A 21,210-nucleotide genomic window follows, 5' to 3' on the forward strand; every position below is an offset into this window, starting at 1 on the left:
GAACTTTTGAGAAAGTCTTTATGTTTTTTAATGATGTTAATGTTTTGACATATATATTTTTGGCAACTTTTTTAGATCTAGGTCTAAGTCTTTGTTATGTGTTTAAAATCTTGAAGTAAATTCATTTTGGAAAGACTAGATGTTTTTTCATGACATCTAGTTTAGTATCCTGCTGTGTGCATCTACAGTTGCTACTGTTGTTTTATGTTGCTACAAGATGTACTACAGATGCTACATAGATGTACTACAGATGTACTAGTTGCTACATAGATGTACTACAGATGTACTAGTTCCTACATAGATGTACTACAGTTGCTACATAGATGTACTACAGTTGCTACATAGATGTACTTCAGTTGGTACATAGATGTACTCAGTTGCTAGATAGATGTACTACAGTTGCTACATAGATGAGCTACACATACTACATAGATGTACTACAGATGCTACATAGATGTACTACAGTTGCTACATAGATGTACTACAGTTGCTACATAGATGTACTACAGTTGCTACATAGATGTACTACAGTTGCTACATAGATTACTACACATGTACTACAGTTGCTAGAGATGCACTACAGTTGCTACATAGATGTACTACAGTTGCTACAAAGATGTACTACAGTTGCTACATAGATGTGCTACAGATGTTACATAGATGTGCTACAGTTGGTACATAGATGTGCTACAGTTACTACATAGATGAACTACAGATGCTACATAGATGTACTACAGTTGCTACATAGATGTGCTACAGTTACTACATAGATGAGCTACAATTGCTACATAGATGAGCTACAGTTGCTACAAAGATGTGCTACAGTTGCTACGTAGATGAGCTACAGTTGCTACATAGATGAACTACAGTTGCTACATAGATGAGCTACAGTTGCTACATAGATGAGCTACAGTTGCTACATAGATGAGCTACAGTTGCTACATAGATGTATTACAGATGTACTTCAGTTGCTACATAGATGTACTACAGTTGCTACGTAGATGTACTTCATCTGTTTGTTGGTTATGCTTGGTGTTTACACACACAGTTCTCACTACACATATATTATTGTGGGTTACCAGGTGTGTACACAATTGTTGTTAACCCCTGATCCGGGACACACATGTCACTGACCATTTTCACTGCCGAAAGTAAAGCTGGTGAGCACACATTTAGTACATTTCATGGATTTTGTGTGCTTAGTCATTAATTGTTGATATTTTAAGTACATATTAGCCATACATGAAATTTCATTGATCGGCTAGATATTAATTTGAATAACTTGTTTTTGGTGACATTCATCTCCCAGCCCCGTGATAGCTCAGTTGGTAGAGCGGAGGACTGTAGAGGTTCAGCTGACATCCTTAGGTCGGTGGTTCAAATCCGCCTCGCGGGAACTTTTGTTACCCAAAAATTATATAATGCTTCATGCATTTACTGGTCATAATTAAATTCTTTGATGTAGGAAGTGAATAAGTTTTGTCTGCAAGTTTATTTTAATTTCAATTCAACCTTCCCATGCTTTTTCCCTGCACGGCCTCATCATTAAGGGGATAAAACAAGGAATGGTCGTCTTGGAGCTGCTGTTATACACTATGTGAGTGCAATAATCTTGAGGTTATTTCACCTTCATCTCAACTACCCTTGCCAGAGGACTCGTGAAGATCTGGGGTAGAATAGGTCTTCAGCATCCTATGCTTGCCTTTAAAGGCGACTATGCTTGTCATAAGAGGCGACTAACGGGATCGGGTGGTCAGGCTTGCTGACTTGGTTGATGCATGTCATCGATCCCAATTGCGTGGATCAATGCTCATGATGTGAATCACTGGATTGTCTGGTCCAGACTCGATTATTTACAGACCGCTGTCATGAGTGTGGCGAAACCAACCAACCAACCATGCCAGAGACCAGATGATCTCTGCCCATGCTTATTGGTGAACAATAAAATCTATGTACCATTGAATTAAGAATGTGTAGCATTACATGCGCGTGTGGAGATAGGGAACTGGCTGTGTTCAGGTGGGACAGATTTTAGCTAGATTTGTTACATGCTGTTATCTGTAACATGTAGCATGGACTGCAACGTAGAGGGCACATTCTTGTTTTCAAAGGCTCTCGACCATACGTATGGAATCGGCGACCACTCCAGGGTGATTAGGAAGCTACTCCCCTTGATAATTACACATAATGTGTAGCTGCGTTGATGGTGCAGTCGGCTTTCACAGTTTAAAGACAACTTCTGAGAAAATCAGTAGATTACTGTTGTATTTGATCGCCTGAAGCTGTTTGATAGGCATGTCTTTGAAGATGACAAAGTAGAAGCAATATATGGATAACAATTTTTAATGTTTTTTTTAAAAGTTTTCTTTTAATATACTATTATGGTGACGTCTCGTTATAGATCCTGATGTCGTTGTCATACAGGACTGAACAGGATGTTGAACTCGTCCCTCATCTTTCTAAGTTAAATCTACTGGGGTTTTGATTATACAATTTCATAGACAACATCCTAAATATAATTCACCATGAGAGAATAATCAGTCTTGAGTATCTACCAACACAGATTCCATTGGGTGTAAAAGGCAAAATAGTGGTTACAGAGTAGCGCAATCTATGGATAACAACTTTATTAATATACTAGTCTTGTGTATATACTAGTCTATAGTCTAATATACTTGCTTGACAACAATATAATGATCTTTACCGAAATGTCGCTATGATAGTATAACAGTTGTTATCCATAAATTTTTGTCTACTTTGCCACCTGAAGCTGTTACCTTTCAACAAGGAAATATATATTTGAAAATAAACCCTGGGTGGCAATATATTTTTTTGACTTGCCCCATTCGGACTCCGGGGTAGTTAGGCCCGTAGCTCCCTGTGAGAATTGGATGGTCACATTGTGTGTCCTGCCTCACAGGGCGTTATCATGCTCATGTTATCAACCACTGGTTTAACTTCTCCAGATTTATTTACAGGCTTCTGTCTGATGGTGGAATAATGCTGATTGTGATTAAAACAACATTCATTCACACAGACATTGTGGACTGTGTACCAAGATAACTTAATTTGAGGTTAAGGGACCAACAACTCGGAGGGGAGGGGGGCGGGGATATTTTGTATTGAGACTGGATATTTTTTCAGCTACAACTGCAAAACAAGATTTTAAAAAAAAATAATACTGTGAGCCTAGATATGTTTTTGTTAAAATAATCTTGCAACAATTTTTTTTTGTGGCTGACAAAAAAAAAATTCAACTCCCTGAAGCATTACTTTTTCAACCATTTTCTTTGACAATTTTTTGTTGTTGACAAAATCCCAAATTTTCTTTGCTGTGTCAAACACTGAACAAGTTTTGTCTGGTCCCAAAGGGAACCTGTTTCTCCTCTGGAGAAGCAAAATTGTAGGCTGAGTTGAGGTGACCCGGTTGTATATGGCTGACCTGTCACTCAACATGTCATACAGCTGACCTGTCACCTGTCACCGATATGTACATCCACAGCCATAGACATGCACAGCTGGCTTCAGTGAGCACATGCCACGGGCTACATTCTGAGAGTCCTCTGGCTTAACCTTTAATATATGGTCGTGTGGTTGGTGGAGATTTAATCAAGTGTATCTGATGGAACACTGCTGTTAAGCAGTATCATTATTGGAAATAAACCAGGGTCAATTAGCCTTGTGACCGGCCATGCGGGGTGTAATCAATTCCTTGATAAGCTTTGGGCCATGTCTGTGGATGTAATCTGGCTTAAGGCTTCGGTGAACGGTCATGGATAATGGTTTTGCATCTCAGTTATTGATAAGTAATTTATCTTTTATTGCTGTGTCCAAGTTTCCTTGCTCTGTTAAAGAGTGCTGAGAGGCAATTTGTACTACTTAGACTTTGTGTGATACCGCATGTATTCCAGGTTCGTTTGTCGTAAGTGCCGACATGTCGATTGATTAGTCGGGCTCTGTGACTTGCTTAATAATAATAATAATAATAATAATGATGCGCCAGCGCACTTGATGAAAGTTCAAACCGCTAACATTATTACCCGGGTCAATGGATCAGTGTGGATTTTTCATTCTCAGCTCCCTGGGGAGTATACAACCTGACCTGCCATGTCAGAGGCTAGAAGGTTAAAAGTCACATAACCATCTCATCCTACCGGGTACCCATTTTTACTGCTGTGTGAACAGAGGCATATTTTGAAGACAGTGGTGGCATGCTTAAAAACATGGTTTGTCTGGCCCAGACTGGATTATTTCGAGTGATACAGCTAGAATATTACTATGACGTTAAACGACAGTCACTCACATATTTTAAGATTTGTGATCTGTCAGCATTAGACCCATGTCCAAGATGCTAAACATCCTTGACCTGCAGTGGAATTAAGTATGAAAGTCAAGGTGTCCTTGCCATATGCCCGTATGTTAAAAGTTATAGGTTTAGGGGGTTCCAAAATTCAAATACCACACAAGCAAACCTCAAGGACACCAAGACCAATTGAGTTGCAACACTTCAGGCTTTTCCTCCTTCATGAGGGCTGCACCGCCTCTGTGGTCTTGTGGTAGAACATCCGCCTGGAGAACGGAAGGTCCGGGGTTCGATCCCTGACCGCTTCATATCAAAAGACATTAAAAGATGGTACTTGTTGTTAACCTGTCTGGCGCTCGACATTAAGGGGCTAAAACAAGGACTGGTCGGCTCGGAGTCAGTATACTGTGTCTGAGTGGGGTATTCATGTTAAACTGCGGCATGGTATCTCAGTGAGCTAGCACTATAAATCAGCATCAGTCCAGACTAGTACAAGCAGCCACTCAAACACATACACGTACATGCACGTCGCTATATAAGTGCAATAATCTTGGATGCGACGTTAAACCCCATTTCACCTCACCTCATGAGGGCTGCCTCCGTGGTGTAGTGGATAGAGCGTCTATCGGGAGTGAGGAAAATCGGTAGTATGATACCCTGCTGTGTCATACCAAACAGTGGTAAAAGGAGGTAATTGTTGTTATCCTGCCTGGTGCTCGGCATTAAGGGGCTAAAACAAGGACTGCTTGGAGTCAGTATACTGTGTCTGTGTGGGGTATTCATGTTAATCTGCGGCATGGTATCTCAGTGGGCTAGCACTATAAACATTAGTTTGGACTAGTACAAGCAGCCACACACACACACGCAAACACGCACACATGCACACACACGCAAGCACACACGCACAAGCACACACGCACACACACAACCACACAACCACACACACATGCACACATACACGAATGCACACATTCACAACCATACACACGCACGCACGCACGCACGCACGCACGCATGCACACGCACACACACACACACACACACACACACACACAGAGCAGAGACAGAGCTATATAATTGCAATCAAGGCGACGTTAAACCCCATTTCACCTCACCTAAATGCACCTCCCTCACCTCACCCAATGGCATCCCTGTATCTGTCCCCATGCTGCAGATCTGATTGTTGAAATGATGTCCATGTTGCAGCTGCTGCTGGAGCACAATGCGGACCCCGGTATCCGGGACAAGGACGGACTGTCCCCAGCCATGTGGGCGTGTCGCATGGATCACATCGAGCACTTCGAACTGCTGAGCAGGGCCGATAACTCTCACATCGAGGAGCCAGATGGGATAGAAAGAGACGCTAATGGCCGCACATGGATGCACTGGGCCGTGAGACGGACAGAACCGCTGGAGTGTCTACAGGTGGGTATGATTTCTGCTGCTGCTGTTGCTGCTGCTGCTGCTGCTGATGATGATGATGAGGGACCCCCTGTGTTACAATTGGTCCCTGCAACCTATGCTTCTCATTAGAGGCAACCAAATGGATCAGTGGTCACTGGTCACTGGTCACTGGTCAGGCTCAGTGACCTGGTTGATGATGTGTCATCGTACCCTGACAGTGTGAATCGTTCACAGAATCGATCACTGGATTGTCTGGTCCAAACTCGATTATTTACAGACTTCTGACATATGGCTGGAATATTGCTGAGTGCGGCGTAAATCAACAAGCAAAAAAAAAAATGATGTTTGTAGTGGATGATGGGTTAATTGTAACAGTGATGTTAATGAATCACTGTTTATATGAGATTGTTGTTAGTAATGATGATGATTGTAATAGATGTTTCTTATAGTTGGAATGACTTTCATGTCGAAGAAGTAATACTAATATATTTTCCATTAAGAATGTTTCAGTGTTTAGACCTTTTTTGTAAAAGTCCTGAAATTACCCGTCTAAATGTTTGAAAGGATGATGTTGACGATTTTCTGGAAAATATGATTACTTAAGGTTTGGATTTGATCTGTTTCAGACATTAATAACTGCAGACACTGCAGCGATCAAGGATGATGATGGCAAGACGGTCTTACTTCTCGCTGCCGAGATGGGTGAGTTACTTCCCCACCACCCCCCACCCGTGCTTAATTGTTGACAATGTGGCAGAAGAGTCCAACATCTATTGGGGGCGGTTGGGTAGCCTAGTGGTTAAAGCGTTCGATCGTCACGTCGATGACCCAGGTTCGATTCCCGACATGGGTACAATGTGTGAAGCCCATTTCTGGTGTCCCCCGCTGTGATATTGCTGGAATATTGCTAAAAGCAGCATCAAACCATACTCACTCACTCCAACATCTAGTGTCAGCGTGAATATTAGATGTGGCCAGTGAAGATCTGGGTTAGGGTTAGTCTTCAGCAACTATGCTTGTCGTAAGAGGTGACAAATGGCATCGGGTGGTCAGGCTCGCTGACTTGGTTGATGCGTGTCATCATGTCCCAATTTCATAGATCGATGCTGATGATGTAAATCACTGGGTTGTTTGACCAAGACTTGATTATTTACAGACCCCTGTCATATAGCTGGTATATTGCTGAGTGTGTTGTTAAAAAACACTTTTTAAACGAAAAAAATAATCCTTAAATTTACTGCTTTGTAATGTTGGTACACAGACCTACATCAGGCGTCCCTCACCATCAGCTAACAAGCTGTGATACAACTGAAGTACAGATGGAGGTGGTGTTAAATCCACTCCTCCCTCTTCCTGGTTGTCATAGGGGCCATGGGTGGCCCAGTCGTTTAAGGCGCCGCAATTTGCTGTGCAGAGTTGCGTGCCTTTGGCACGCCAGAAACCAATGATTGTGGTTTCGAATCTCGGTTCGCCCAGATTATGTTTCTAGGTTTGTCAGCACCATACCCGTGCCCGTGGGTTTCACCGAAGTGGTAAACGCCTGAGACCTGCATCACTTCGGGCTTTCCTCCCACATTAAGCTGACACGCCGTGATATAACTGGAATACTGTTAAAAGCGGTGTTAAACCCAACTCACTCACTCACTCCTGGGTGTCATGCAAGGGGCTGGTTTACAGGCTGGTTCATTGTGTTTCAGGGTCACTGTTGGCAGCCAAGCTGATCATGGAGATAGCGGGGCGCATCTGTATCCATGATACTGATGCTCAGGGGCGGACCGCTCTCCATCTCGCCACGATACGTGGGCACGGGGAGATCGTCAACTTCCTTCTGGAACAAGGAGGTACGTCCAAATAAAACCCAGGCCGTGTTCGACAAAGCAATATTAGTTTTGTTTCATAGGCATTTCTTAGAAGGTGACGGATTGCAAAGTAGACACAATTTATGGATAACAACTTCTGTATTTTACTGTAAAGGCAACGTTTTGGTATAGATCCTTATGCCAAGGCCTTGCTTGACAACAGTATAAGGATCTATACCGAAACATCGCCTTGCTTAATAACAGTATAAGGGTCTATCACCTTTTACAGTAAAATAAAGTTCTAAGTTGTTATCCATAAATTGTGTCTACTTTGGAAAGCGATATTAGGGCTAAGATGATTATTCCCCCATATTATGACTTAAAATGATAATAGATGTAGCATGAACTTGCTTCAGGAACAGGGAAATAGCCCTTGTACTAGTTTTAGTAATTGTAAGACAGAACTAATAGGCCTGAAATACCTATTCCTGTTGTGAGAGGGGACGAAGTGATCACAATGGATGCTGAACAGGGAGAAATTGAGACTGAACACCAAGGAAGGCTAGCAGCTCATAGCTTACAGCTCGTAGCTAACTGATCATAGTAGCTCATAGCGGAGAGATCGTAGTAGCTAATAGCTAACAGATCATAGCAGCTCACAGCTAACAATCATGGCAGCTCAGAGCTAATTGCTTAAAGCAGCTCAAAATTAACAGTTCATAGCTAACAGCTCATCTGACTGTGTGTCATTTGTATATCCATGCTCACACTTTTGATAACCTGTTTGTCTGGTCCAGCCTGGATCAATATCAGGTTATTGCAATTAGCTGTAACATTTCTGATTATGTGTGATCATAGTTTCCACACTCCTTCATCCCCATTAGACAAACAACTATGTTTTAAACAGCACCCCTCCTCTGCAGAATTCACTTGAATTTGAATCCCATATACACCCTGAAACCTTCCTTGATCATGTATGTACTCCACAGTTGACCTGACTGTGGTGGACAGCTTCAACGCCACCGCCTGGGACTACGCCCGCAACCGCCAGCTCCACTACTGCCAGCTGATAATCATGTCGCATCAGCGACAACGGATTGCTTCCAACCCCACCTCCCCCATGGTGCCAGGAATGGGTCTGATTGACAGTCTACACATCATGAATGGCGACGTGAATCAGAGCGAGGACTTCACTATGAAGGTGAGTAGACTGAATGGAAGCACCTCTGTGGCCTTGTGGATAGAACGTCTGCCCAGAGAGCGGAAAGGTCATTGGCTCAATCCTTGGCTGTGTCATACCAGAAGACGTTAAAGAATGGTACTTGCCTGGTGCATGAGATGAAGGGGATAAAACAAGGAGTGGTTAGCTCGGAGTGCACACGCACAGCACACGCACGTGCAACATGCATGCACGCACAGTTTTTGTAACTCCCATACTTCAACATACACTTACGACTGTCGTTGCACTACATGGAACACGCACACATTCACACAGATACATTCACACACACACACACACACACACACACACACACACACACACACACACACACACACACACACACACACACACACACACACACACACACACAGTAATCTGCACATGGAGTAATTTGCACATGGAGAAAAGCCATAGTGTCACTAAGAATTATTCTTGTAACAACAAAATATCCTTAATTTGAATTTCCATGTTTCCAGCACTGGCCGGGCAAGTCAGGGGACACAACTCCAGTGACGCCACCTCATCCACCGAAACGTCCAAGAACATCAAGGCCACTGCTGTCACGGCGAGCCAACAGCCTGTCTACACCAGAAGGCCGCGACAAGACGGACGTCAATGGAGACCGAGTCATCAGCAGTGCAGGGAACGAGAGGAAGAAGGAACGCATTGAAGTATGTATTGATGGAGAGATGACAGGGTTGTGGCTGCTGCTGCACAGATGGTGCCCAGAGTTACCTCCCTTGTATAGTCTAATGCCTCTGTTGATGGTGAGAAGGGGAAGTGTGAATGTTAGCTGAAGAATATACAATCTTTCACAATGTAGTTTCATAGAAGAACTCACGTTCTTATGAAACTTAATTTGATATTGAAAAAAAGTTCTGGCTGTTGGGAGTTTTTAATATTTGTTAGTGAAACTTGTTCCCGCAGTACATAAGCATGTGCTTTGGTATTACTCAATTTGTAATACAAGTGTATGTGCAATGGGGGCACGGGTGGCCAAGTCGTCAAAGGCGCCGCAATTTGCTGTGCAGAGTTGCGTCCCTTTGGCACGCCAGAAACCTATGAAACTCACTCACTCTCTCACTCTCTCACTCACTCACTCACTCACAATGTGTAATACAGCTGTATGTTTATTAAACAGGCGATCTCTTTACTGGGGAATAATATATTTATTTATGCTTCATACAGAACTTTTTTATTATTCTTTTTTTATACTGTCAAGAATGGGTCATTTGGTGATTTTTCTCATTCCTTAAAAACTGTCTGCTGATATATGACTGAAACACTGGTAAAGTCCACATCACTCTTCTAGTCCTAAACAGGAAAGGAAGGATATATATAAATATATACATGATATGGGCAATTGTTATTGTGGTTACCTCCCTTGTTCCAGGTGAGCGTGGACACCAAGAGGACAGCTAACATAGCTTTCTACGCTAACGGCCGAGAGGAGACGGACATGATCACAGATGAACATGGTCAGTCATCGACAATGAAATGCTTATTTTTTCAAGTATGCCATAGGGCACTTATAAACAATGTTTCAGTGTGTTTCTAGAATACTCAGGCCTTAAAGTAGCTACAAGTATTTTTTTCCAGGTAGCCAGTGGTAAAATCAAGAAGTCAAGCCAATATTGTAGGTAGCAAAAAGCATTTGAAATGATCTTTTATCAAATAATTATTATATGTACAAGTCATAGCACTAGTCTTGGAATTGTATATCAGTGGAAACTGTACTTTAGTTTTGTTATTTGTGACTCGAACAATTTATGGTACTAGATGATATAGGTATATCCTTGCTTATCCAATAAACTATCAACTAAATTAAAATACTAATTACATTAATATTTATGCATTTCGGTCCATTGTTGACTTTAGGAGGAATTATTTACAAGTACAATCAGTAGCAGACATGTTTATATTTGTGTCTACATATGTGTAGCAATAGAATTTAGTCGCCACAAGATATTTTTGAAGGTAGTCATTTGACCACCTCTGAATTTTAGACAGTAGACAAATTGAAATGTAGGTCGCATTGGCGACTGATTTAGTCACAACTATGAGGCCTGATATTTATGATCCATCTGCTAACTTTGTGAATATCTTTCACTAGGTTGATGCATGTCATCATATCCCAAATGCGTAGATTGATACTCATGATGTCAATCACTGGATTGTCTTGACCAGACTTGATTATTTACAAACTGTTGTCTTGGCTGTAATATTACTAAGTGTGACGTTAAACATCAAAGAAACAAACAAACAAACGAATGTGGATGTCAACACTGTTGCAGATGGTCACGTGGAGGGAGAGGAGGATGTTGATGGTGTGAGTGTTGGGGGGATGGATGTCTCGGACATCGATGATGATGAGGACCGACCCCAACCTAGGGCTCGACCTGCTCCTGCCCCCCGCCCTCAGACCATCCAGCCCCGCCCCCCGCCAAGACACACCCAGCCACGGCCCCCACCGCCTTCATCTTTTTCCCAGCCTCAAGTGAGTGTTGCTGCATCTTTTGGGAAATGACAGTGTCAGTAAATTCTTTTGATTCTTTATGAAATAAAGCTGTGGCTCTGGTGGCCGAGCTGGCTCAGGCTCTGCCATTCGCTGTGCAGAGTTGCTTCCCTTGTCTTGGCTGTAGGGGTGAGTGGTGGTCAAGGCTCACTGATCACAATCTGTATTTGGCAAATTGGAATGTGGGGAGACAGCCATAACTTTCCATTAGAAATAAGAGGTTGGCTTGTGCAAGTAATTATTTTTGACTGCATGATCCTAAAAATGAAAGAATATTGTCCCTAGTCCTGATAATATTTCTGAAAAAAAAAAAATCTTTGTTAAGGTAACATCTTGGTCTGGTAGTTAACACTGACAGTTTATACACTTCCCTTACACAAGAACAGTGTTCAATACCATAATGTAAAACTTCGATATTTTTGGGGTCCATACTGACCAGATTAACTTCAAAGACCATAGGCCTCCCCACCCTAATATCTAAGACTGTGAAAGACCCGTGAAGATCTGGGTTAGAATAGGTCCTCAGCAACCCATGCTTGTCATAAGAGGTGACTATGGTTGTCGTAAGAGGAGACTAATGATTGGGTGGTTAGGCTCGGTGACTTGGTTGATGCATGTCATCGTATCCCAACGGGGTTAGAAACTAGCATTTTTAGTCCACTAGCCCTCATAATGATACCTGAATTATTCGGCAGTTAGGAAAGGACTGTAGGACTAGTGCCAATTTCTATCGCTGTCCCAATAGCGTTGATCGATGCTCATGATGTCAGTCACTGGATTGTCTGGTCCAGACTCGGTTATTTACAGACCGCTGTGATGCAGCTGGAATATTGCTGAGTGCAGCGTTAAACAACAAACAAACAAACGAGACTGAAAATCCTAAAGAACAAATGTGACCCACCAGGAGAAAAGGGACCTTATGGTTGCTAGGATACAATTGTGCTGTGACGTCATAAAGACATTTGACGTCAACCTACTTCAGTGAAGATTGCCATGTGTCTGAACTGTACATAAAGTATCTAATTTGTGAATTGTATTTTTGTGTTCCGAAGATGCTGCAGTTTTGAAATATAATGGAAAGTCAGAATGTGATTTTTCACCCATGAGGTCCCTTATGTCATGGTTGGCCACAAATGTTGTATTCTGCTGACCTGAGAATCCTATAACCTCAGTGAATTCAATGTTGTATCTGGGGCGGTCGGGTAGCCTAGTGGTTAAAGCGTTCGCTCATCACGCCGAAGACCTGGGTTCGAATCCTGAAATGGGTACAATGTTTGAAGCCCATTTCTGGTGTCCCCAGCCGTGATATTGCTGGAATATTGCGAAAAGCGGCGTAAAACCAAACTCACTCACTCACTCAATGTTATATGTTGCTGACACAGGAGCTACAACACAACAGTCATCCCCAACAGCAGCAGGAGCCGTCGCAGTACGAGGTCCTGGAGGAGGGCTCCACCACCACCACCAGCATGATAGACCCACCCCCAGGGCAGCGCTTCCAAAACTCACAGAAGTTCTCCGCCCCGCAGGGCTTCTCCCCTGCCTACCGCACAGGGCGGACAGGGCCTGCCCCCTCTCCTCCCAACATCACCCCTCAGAGACCTCACATGATCCGGCAGCAGCAGCCCCTCCCCCCACGCCCCGCCCCTAGGGAAGCACCTGCTCCTCGTCCAGGGTCTGGACCATCCTCACGTGACCAGGTCGCCAGCCCTCCCCCTCTGTCCAGCGGGTCGGGACAGTCAGTCGAACAAGGACCATCGATGAAGAAGCCCCTGAGTCCGGACCAGGGCAACAGACCGGGGTCGGGCGGGCAGACCAAACCTCCAGGTAGGGCTGTTATAGGTTTAAACCAACTCCGTGGTCTTGTGGTAGAGTGTCCGCCCGGAGAGCGGAAGGTCCGGGGTTCGATCCCCGGCCGCGTCATCCCAAAAGACGTCAAAAGATGGTACTTGTTGTTACCCATTAAGGGGCTAAAACAAGGACTGGTCGGCTCGGAGTCAGTATACTGTGTCTGAGTGGGGTGTTCATGTTAAACTGTGGCATGGTATCTCAGTGAGCTAGCACTATAAATTGGCGTCAGTCCAGACTAGTACAAGCAGCCACACAAACACACAAACGTACAGGCACGTCGCTATATGAGTGCAATAATCTTGGACGTGACGTTAAACCCCATTTTACCTCACCTGTTATAGGTTTCATCAGATCCCAGGTAAGAATGTAGGCCCCCAGCAACCTATGCTTGTTGTGAAATACGAGTAAATGGATTGGGTGATCAGACTTGGAAACTAATGGTTGATTGCATGTCATCTATCCCATTTGCGTGGATCAAAGTTCATGATGTCAATCACTGTTTTTTCTGGTCCAGATGAAATTATTCCTATGAATTGGAAGTTATTGCTGCATTATGATTGGTTGAAAAATGTGTAAATGTGATTGGATCTACGTGTTGGTTGGTTGTATGTCATTGTGTGCCGATGACGTGTCTACGTTGATCATGACCTATGATGGTCGTAAGAGGTGACCAGATGGGTCGGTTGGGGGCTTGGTGACTTGGTTGATAGCGTGTCCTTGTACCTCGTCAGCATGGATCGTTGCTCACAATATCAATCACTGGATTGTCTGGTCCAGTCTGATTATTTACAAGCCACCGTCATGTAACTGGAAGATTGATGAGTGTGGCATTTAACAAATGAATCATGACTAGATTGTTTGAAAACAACAGCAAGCACTGACTCATTTTCTGGTACCTCTCCACAGGCGTGCTAGAAGGCCGCAGGATCCCTCCGCCTCCAATGCTCACTCCTCTTCCAAACGCGCCGAAAGTGCCATCACTCAGTCGACTCGACAAACTCGAGAAGAAGAAGAAAAAGAAGAAGCGGGATCGAGACAAAGAACGGGAACAAGACACCAAGTCGCCCCCCGAGGTTCAGAACCTGCAGAACCCCCTCGACATCCCCCCACCCAGGGGGTTTGCTGCCCCCCTCCACCCCTTCCCTCAGCAACCAGAGAGGGTGAGGTCGGCGGCACCGTCGGCCCCCAGGGCGTCTAAAGGACTTCCGCAACATCACGACTCCAGGTGAGCATACCTGTGGTTTGATAGGAGTGTTGGGAATATATTATTGACATAGTAACCATTTACAGTGCATTCAATGGCCTGATTATCCATACAAATCCATAACATTAACACTATGTTGACATGAATTCAGATGTTTTTATGTTTTTCCAATATTTGCTGAAGACCAGTGTCTGTACTCAGCAGAGAAAACTGAGAGCCTTAAGGGCGAGCACATGTAGGCCCATTGGAAACACTGTAGGCCCAGTGGAAAAACTGTAGGCCCATTGGAAAAACTGTAGGCCCAGTGGAAAAACTGTAGGCCCAGTGGAAAAACTGTAGGCCCATTGGAAAAACTGTAGGCCCATTGGAAAAACTGTAGGCCTAGTGGAAAAACTGTAGGCCCATTGGAAAAACTGTAGGCCTATTGGAAAAACTGTAGGCCCATTGGAAAAACTGTAGGCATATTGGAAAAACTGTAGGCCCATTGGAAAAACTGTGCGAAACATGCGTATTGGTTACTGCAGGTACAGTGATGAGACTGAAGACAGTAAGGGCGTGGTCATCAATGGTCATACGTTGCCGATGAAGGACACTCCAGCTCGGTCAGCTCGGCCCGGTCAGAGGCTACAGCCAATGGAAGAAGAGGAGACGCAGTACACTGAGGCAGGGGGAGACAACCAACTGCAGCAGCCCAGTATTCCAGAAGAGGGTCAAGTCGGCCCATTAATACCTCCCCCTCAAGCCTTCAGGTCAGGGGGCCGATACAGCTCTGCCGCTCAGGGGAGACAACTCTCTCAATCAGTCCCACAGGTTGGTACTAATGTTTGTATCCGTAGTATCCCTGTTGATTTATCTTGGAACATAATCATATTTACTCTTTATGTAAATTTTAAGATTTTTAAGAAAGGGTGAAAAATTTAAAAAATGTTTTCAATTTTTTATATAATATGAGGATCAAAGTGTATCATCTTCATCATGATCTGTTTTTGAACATATGCTATGAATCATTGTCTCTAACAGGCTCATTTCTGTAGATGCTTCGGCTTATAAGGAGATAAAATCCAGAGACATGAGGCTGCCATATTTGTTATCGCTTGTTAGAAGCAACTGATAAGGGAAGGAAAATTTGATGATACATGTGTACCGAGACTGTCACATCATCCCCGTTAAACTTCTGTTTGAAAACCTAAACCCAGAATGTAATTTATTAACAAATTGTACTATATTGGGTTTAACAAACGGTAAAGACCAATGTCTGTTTACTACATATAGTTCCAGGGCGGTCGGGTAGCCTAGTGGTTTAAGCGTTCGCTCGTCACGCCGAAGACCTGGGTTCGATTCCCGAAATGGGTACAATGTGTGGAGCCCATTTCTGGTGTCCCCCGCCGTGATATTGCTGGAATATTGCTAAAAGCGGCGTAAAACCATACTCACTCACATATAGTTCCATAATAATGATGGGGCACAAACCTGTCATGAATCATAAAAGTGATGCAGTGCAAGGACTTCAAGTAACCAGTCTATTTGCAGCTCAATGTGTGCAAAGATTTATGAATTTATTAAGCTGTCCAAACCTAGGACACAATATATCATCAAATGTTTCTTGTCTAATAATTCATCGTCATTGTTCCGATGAGCTAACCGGTGGTGTTTTTTCAGCAGTTTAGTCCCCCCTGTGACGAGGGTGCAAGCGGTAAGCTGTGCTAGGTTGTCTGACGACTCGCATGTAAACTTGCATTGTGTCTGACCATGTCAGGCTCTCTCTGTATCTTTCTGGTGGTCAGCTTGGTTAGCCTGACCGACAGCGTCCAGCTGGCATCAAACATATATACCTGTAGGACTAACAGTGTTTGGCTGTGAATGCCCATACATATTGATAATGCATTTGTTTTTTACCAAAATTGTGTTACCATGGTTTTGAAAAGATATGTGTTAACGAAACATTGTTTTGGTCAGGAGACAGTTTATTGATAACAAATATGCATGTGCATTTCACATGAAGTTATTCTGTTGGATTGTTTTTGTTTGATTTAAAGTTTATTTTGGGAACATATGCATACAGTACACAGTTTATTATTTTTTTTAAAGACACTCTTTCAGAATGATTTTTGTGGTTTTCATACATGTAGGTATTTTGCAAAATGTTCATGTCTTGAAACTATAAATCTGGGGACCACTTGTTTTGGAGTGTACTGCTTTGACCATTGTAAGGCTTTGTTAAAGTATGGGACTTCATATTCTTAGTGGTAGGGTGTTATATTTGTTACTTGGTTTACAGACCTGCTGACTCAAATCAGGAATGTGGAAAAACATAACATTCTGTTTTCTAAAGCTTTTTAATAGTGCCAGGTCTGATGATCATGTTAAACATGTTATTTGACAAGAAAGAACAAATGTGACCATCCATCATATAGGGACCTCATGGGTGAAAAATCATATTTTGATTTTTCATTACATTTTAAAACTACAGAATCTTCGGAACACAAATTTACAATTCACAAGCTTCAATTTATATTTATTACAAAGATACATGACATCATACATACCGTTCTTCACTGAAGTTAGTTGACGTTATTGTCTTTATGACGTCGTGGCACAATTGTATCCTAGCACCCTAGTCCCTTTATGCCTGCTGGGTCACAGATGTTATATTTATTACCAAAAAACCCTGTTACTCTAAAAACCATTGCGTCATTGAAGCACACTGAAAGTAGTTGTTCCGGCATGTAAGGGTTATGGCACTTAAGTGATATGTCAATTGTATTTTTTCAGATAAGCACAGTATTTCATCATACAATATATTTATATATTCAGAAGGGTTGTATTAATTATAGAATAAATATGGTGCACCACAAATAGTCATTCTGAAAGCTCTTTTTCTTTTTCTGCCAAGTTTCTGATGTACTGTCCCATGCGTCTTTATATGTATTATGTTTGATGCAGCTGAGCTGTCTTGTCCTTATGTATCGCATGTATATCAGCTTCCGGACCCGGTCTCCATCCGACCAGCACAGGGTCTCCGTGTAGTGACAGCAGCGTCTTTGTGTCATGCACTGTCAATCTGTCTGCAGTAAGCTAGTCTGTGTACATTTCGGGGCTGGGAATGAATTGTGTGAGGTCAAAGAGAAATGATTCTTGGAAAGAGTGGAACTTGTGGGGACGTCTTGTGTCTTGTGTAGTTATTGAAAGGAACAGTACAACAGCATACTTTGATGGTGCTTGAAACGCCCTTGAAATACTGGAATGTCAAAAAAGGACACCACTATAATTAAATCTAACGTATTCAACGTAATAAGCGCCCCGCTCTAATAAGCGCCCACGGCGATATTTGCTAATATATGGGCAAGTGAACAATCCCAATTAGCATCCCTTCCGATTGATCAATGTACACTACAAGACTTATTTATTTGTGTATAATACGCACTCATGTGTTATATGCACCCTTAATTATGGGCAATTAAATTCTTGAAAAATATATCTGTCGTATATAAACAGCTCAGACCGTCAGCATAAACCACAATATTTATAGTTCAACTCTGTTTTTTTTCCACCAAAATAATATTCTGATAAGAGCCCCCTATTTCTAATTTTGAGAGCGCCCTGGGCGCTTATTACGTCGAATACGGTATTTGTTTTCTTCTGGTGATCTGACATTTCAGATTCTGTCAATGCATGAAATGAATTTTGGATAGTTTGGGCTTCATTATCTCTAAGAATGTTTATCTTTGTGGTCAAGTTAGTTATAAGTAGAGTCAGAAGGTGTGTGCAGAGTTGCCTCCCTTACCCGGAGAAGGATTTGCTTGTTATAAGCTCAAATCTAGATTTGGTTTGTCAGCACAGTACTCATGGTTTTCTGCTAAGTGGTAGCAATAAACAAATGATGTTACATTTGGATTTCCCCCCAGCCAAGCTGTGATGTAATACTGGAATCAGAATTATTTGATCTTTGAAAGATCTAATGCTGTCTAAGTATGGAGAGTTACATTTGGTGTCCGTGTATGAGTATGGATGAAGTATGGATATATAGGACATGTTGGAACAGTAATGATTAGTCCAGTACATGAGCAGTTGGTCAAATCCAATGTCAGCCATTTTGCATTAGCCACTTCGCTCACTGAGAAAGCAAATATACTCTTCGTCACCTTTTGATTAAATAGCTACATGATAATTCAGAAACAGTTTTTATGTTTAAAGCCTGAATCTAGTAAAATTATTTTGGTCCAGTAGCTTATGACTCAATCTCATTAAAATCAAGTCATTTACTCTGATACGACACCTCTGTGTGTGAAGGTATCCTCCATAGATGGTCTTGTCAGGTTTTGCTCAGCTTCTTAATTTTCGGTGTGAGTGAGTGAAGCCTTCAGACAAGCATATCTGATTTCCGTATCTCGAAAACAAACATATGCGACCTTTCCCGACTGTACACTGAAGGTCACACCAATATATTCAGCATTAAAAATTGGAACTAGTCCTGTAGTCCTTGCCAAACTGCCCAATAGTGAAGGTATCATAAGGACTAGTAGAAATATACCATTTTTAAGGGTTTTGCTGTATGTTATCATTATAAGGACCAGTGGGCTAAAACTGTTAGTTTCTACCGCTGATATTGTTATGGGTATTGTATATTTAGAATCAAAATGTTCAATTGAGGTGTTAGAGAGCTGGCATTATGTGGATAAAAAAACAAGCATTGTCGGCTTGAGTCAGTGTACTGTGAGTGGAGTATCCATGTTAAACTGCGCCATTGTATATCAAATGGCTAGCACTATAAAACTGGCATTTGTCCGGACTAGAACAAGCACACACTTACTGTGCATGCACGTTGCTGTATAAGTGCAATCATCTTGAACGTGACGAAGCCCCCTTATGCTAAATGCCTGATTTCAATTCTAAATTGTTCTCAGATAATACTTAAAACCATATGGCATAATAGATTTAGGGTCTGAAAGGTAAACCTCACCACCATTTTAAGTTTTTGTTTGTTTTTGTTTCAATCTTGTACACAGCTTATTTTATAAATAGCAACACCAAAGCAAAGAACAAACTTTTTAAATCACTTTCTATTTCCTCGGTGCAAAAACATCTTCATGTTAATCTTAAATTTGTTTTTAGAGGTCAATTGAAATTGTTTCACTTTGCACAATAGTGTTGTAGGTTTCGGTTAGGTCACCTGACTGAAGTGTTGTTGTGGCCATGTTGTCCAGTGTCAGGTATCGTCAGCCATATTGAAAATCCAATGTGAACTGTCAGAACAAAAAAAATGTTAGTGATCATTACTTAGTCTTTTTTTGTTCAGAATGTAATGAAATTTAATCATTTTTGTTTAGTTAGTATTGGAAATGAACACTGTTATTTTTCTGCTTTTCTGTTTTTTTGCAATATTTTAAGCTTTGACCTTGATTTGACCTCTGCTTTTGGACCACTCTCCTAAATTCTCTTACAATCCTATTTTGTTTGAATCATTATGATTTTAGTTTGTGTTTCAAAGAAAAGACGAAAGTCCTATAATGTTGTTTTTTTAAAATATCAATGCTGACAACGTTTAAGTGGTTTTCTTTGTTGACATTTAACCGTTCACTTCATAAGCTGGTGAGCTATTGTACCATGGCACTATTATTATTATTATTTTGATGATGATGATGATGGTAGAGATATCTCTAGTACACCCGTATTCGTGATACACTCAGCACATGGTGTCTGTATATTGTATACATGTATAGTGGTTGGTAGTGTACACATTTAGCCATCATGAAGTCCTAGTATATATGTAGCATGTGCTTACGTTTCATCCAGCAGCTTTCTTGTAGATGAATCCATACTGGAGAATGTTTTATTTTGTCTACTGACATGTTATGCATGTTTGTAAAGTTTTCACCAAGTGTCCAAACAATAACAGGGGCGGTCGGGTAGCCTAGTGGTTAAAGCGTTTGCTCGTCACGCCGAAGACCCGGGTTCGATTCCAGACATGGGTACAATGTGTGAAGCCCATTTCTGGTGTCCCCCGCCGTGATATTGCTGGAATATTGCTAAAAGGGGTGTAAAACCAGACTCACTCACTCCCAAACAATGACAACCTGAGGCAATTGTCCATTCTGAGAAGATTTTTTTAAGTTGTATTTGAGCGTTATGCTATTATTTCATCATTAAGAAAAATGCCTTATGTGTTGTGCATAGAGTATCTCACTCAAGTGTCTTTTTATATGAAATATGTCAGCACGAGTCTATAAAAGTTTAGAAGTCACAGGGATGCTGGGGAGTTATAAACTTTTATAGACAAATGTTGATTTTGGATGATAAACATGTTCTACCCTTCATGTCGCTTGATATGAGACATATTGACTCGTGTTGATATATTAGATATCAAAGGACACTCGGCTGAGATTCTCTATTTGTAGGGGATAATAAGATGATGTGAAGTTTGGTGTTTGTTCGTGAGTCGGGTGGGATGACTAATCCTTATAAGTGATATACCGTTATTATGTTTACTAGTTTATATCACTGTGTTTATCATCGTATGACTAAATCTTTGCTTATACAGATGCAAATTCCAAACTATCAAATTCTAGTACGTTTTAACCTGGATTAATTCAGGCTTGCCTGCTTGATGTTTGTGTAACTTCGGCACTGGTGGATCCAGAGGAGGGGGGGGGGGGGATGTGAGGCCCCCATTTTTTTTCAGACATCTGACATGTCAACCTTCTTGTGTGTTTGTTCAACTTTGTGTATAGTGTGTGTCGCCATTTTTCAAAAGGTCTGGATCCACCTCTGTTTTGGCATGCTTCAGCATTCTGTAATGTAACATTGCCTATGAGATGGTGATTGGTTGTGCAACTAACAATAGCCTGCTTCAGATGATCCTTCCCCACAGGCTGTTACTATAGCAACATGCAAGGATACGGTACTAAATGTCAG

At 42.0% G+C, this 21,210-nt stretch overlaps 1 protein-coding gene and 1 non-coding gene across 3 annotated transcripts in view; both read left to right on the forward strand.

Moving 5' to 3' along the window:
• The window catches only part of LOC124135185 (espin-like), a 51,738-nt gene that overhangs the window by 26,273 nt on the left and 4,255 nt on the right, over nt 1-21,210 (forward strand). The window contains exons 5-15 of one of the 2 annotated variants that reach the window (XM_046500426.2): nt 5,510-5,728; nt 6,334-6,409; nt 7,405-7,548; nt 8,496-8,707; nt 9,205-9,399; nt 10,122-10,206; nt 11,023-11,225; nt 12,626-13,070; nt 14,001-14,319; nt 14,823-15,108; nt 15,958-15,991. In XM_046500426.2, the coding sequence (XP_046356382.2) occupies nt 5,510-5,728; nt 6,334-6,409; nt 7,405-7,548; nt 8,496-8,707; nt 9,205-9,399; nt 10,122-10,206; nt 11,023-11,225; nt 12,626-13,070; nt 14,001-14,319; nt 14,823-15,108; nt 15,958-15,991 (2,218 nt within the window). The remainder of the gene's footprint in view (nt 1-5,509; nt 5,729-6,333; nt 6,410-7,404; nt 7,549-8,495; nt 8,708-9,204; nt 9,400-10,121; nt 10,207-11,022; nt 11,226-12,625; nt 13,071-14,000; nt 14,320-14,822; nt 15,109-15,957; nt 15,992-21,210) is intronic. The other variant, XM_046500425.2, reaches the window with a different exon arrangement.
• On the forward strand, nt 1,311-1,396 carry Trnay-gua. The gene is given in 2 exon segments: nt 1,311-1,347; nt 1,361-1,396. It is a non-coding gene; the product is annotated as a tRNA-Tyr (tRNA).

The sequence above is a fragment of the Haliotis rufescens genome, unplaced genomic scaffold (assembly GCF_023055435.1).
Source record: "Haliotis rufescens isolate VD_foot unplaced genomic scaffold, xgHalRufe1.0.p SCAF_15, whole genome shotgun sequence".
Taxonomy (NCBI): domain Eukaryota; kingdom Metazoa; phylum Mollusca; class Gastropoda; order Lepetellida; family Haliotidae; genus Haliotis; species Haliotis rufescens.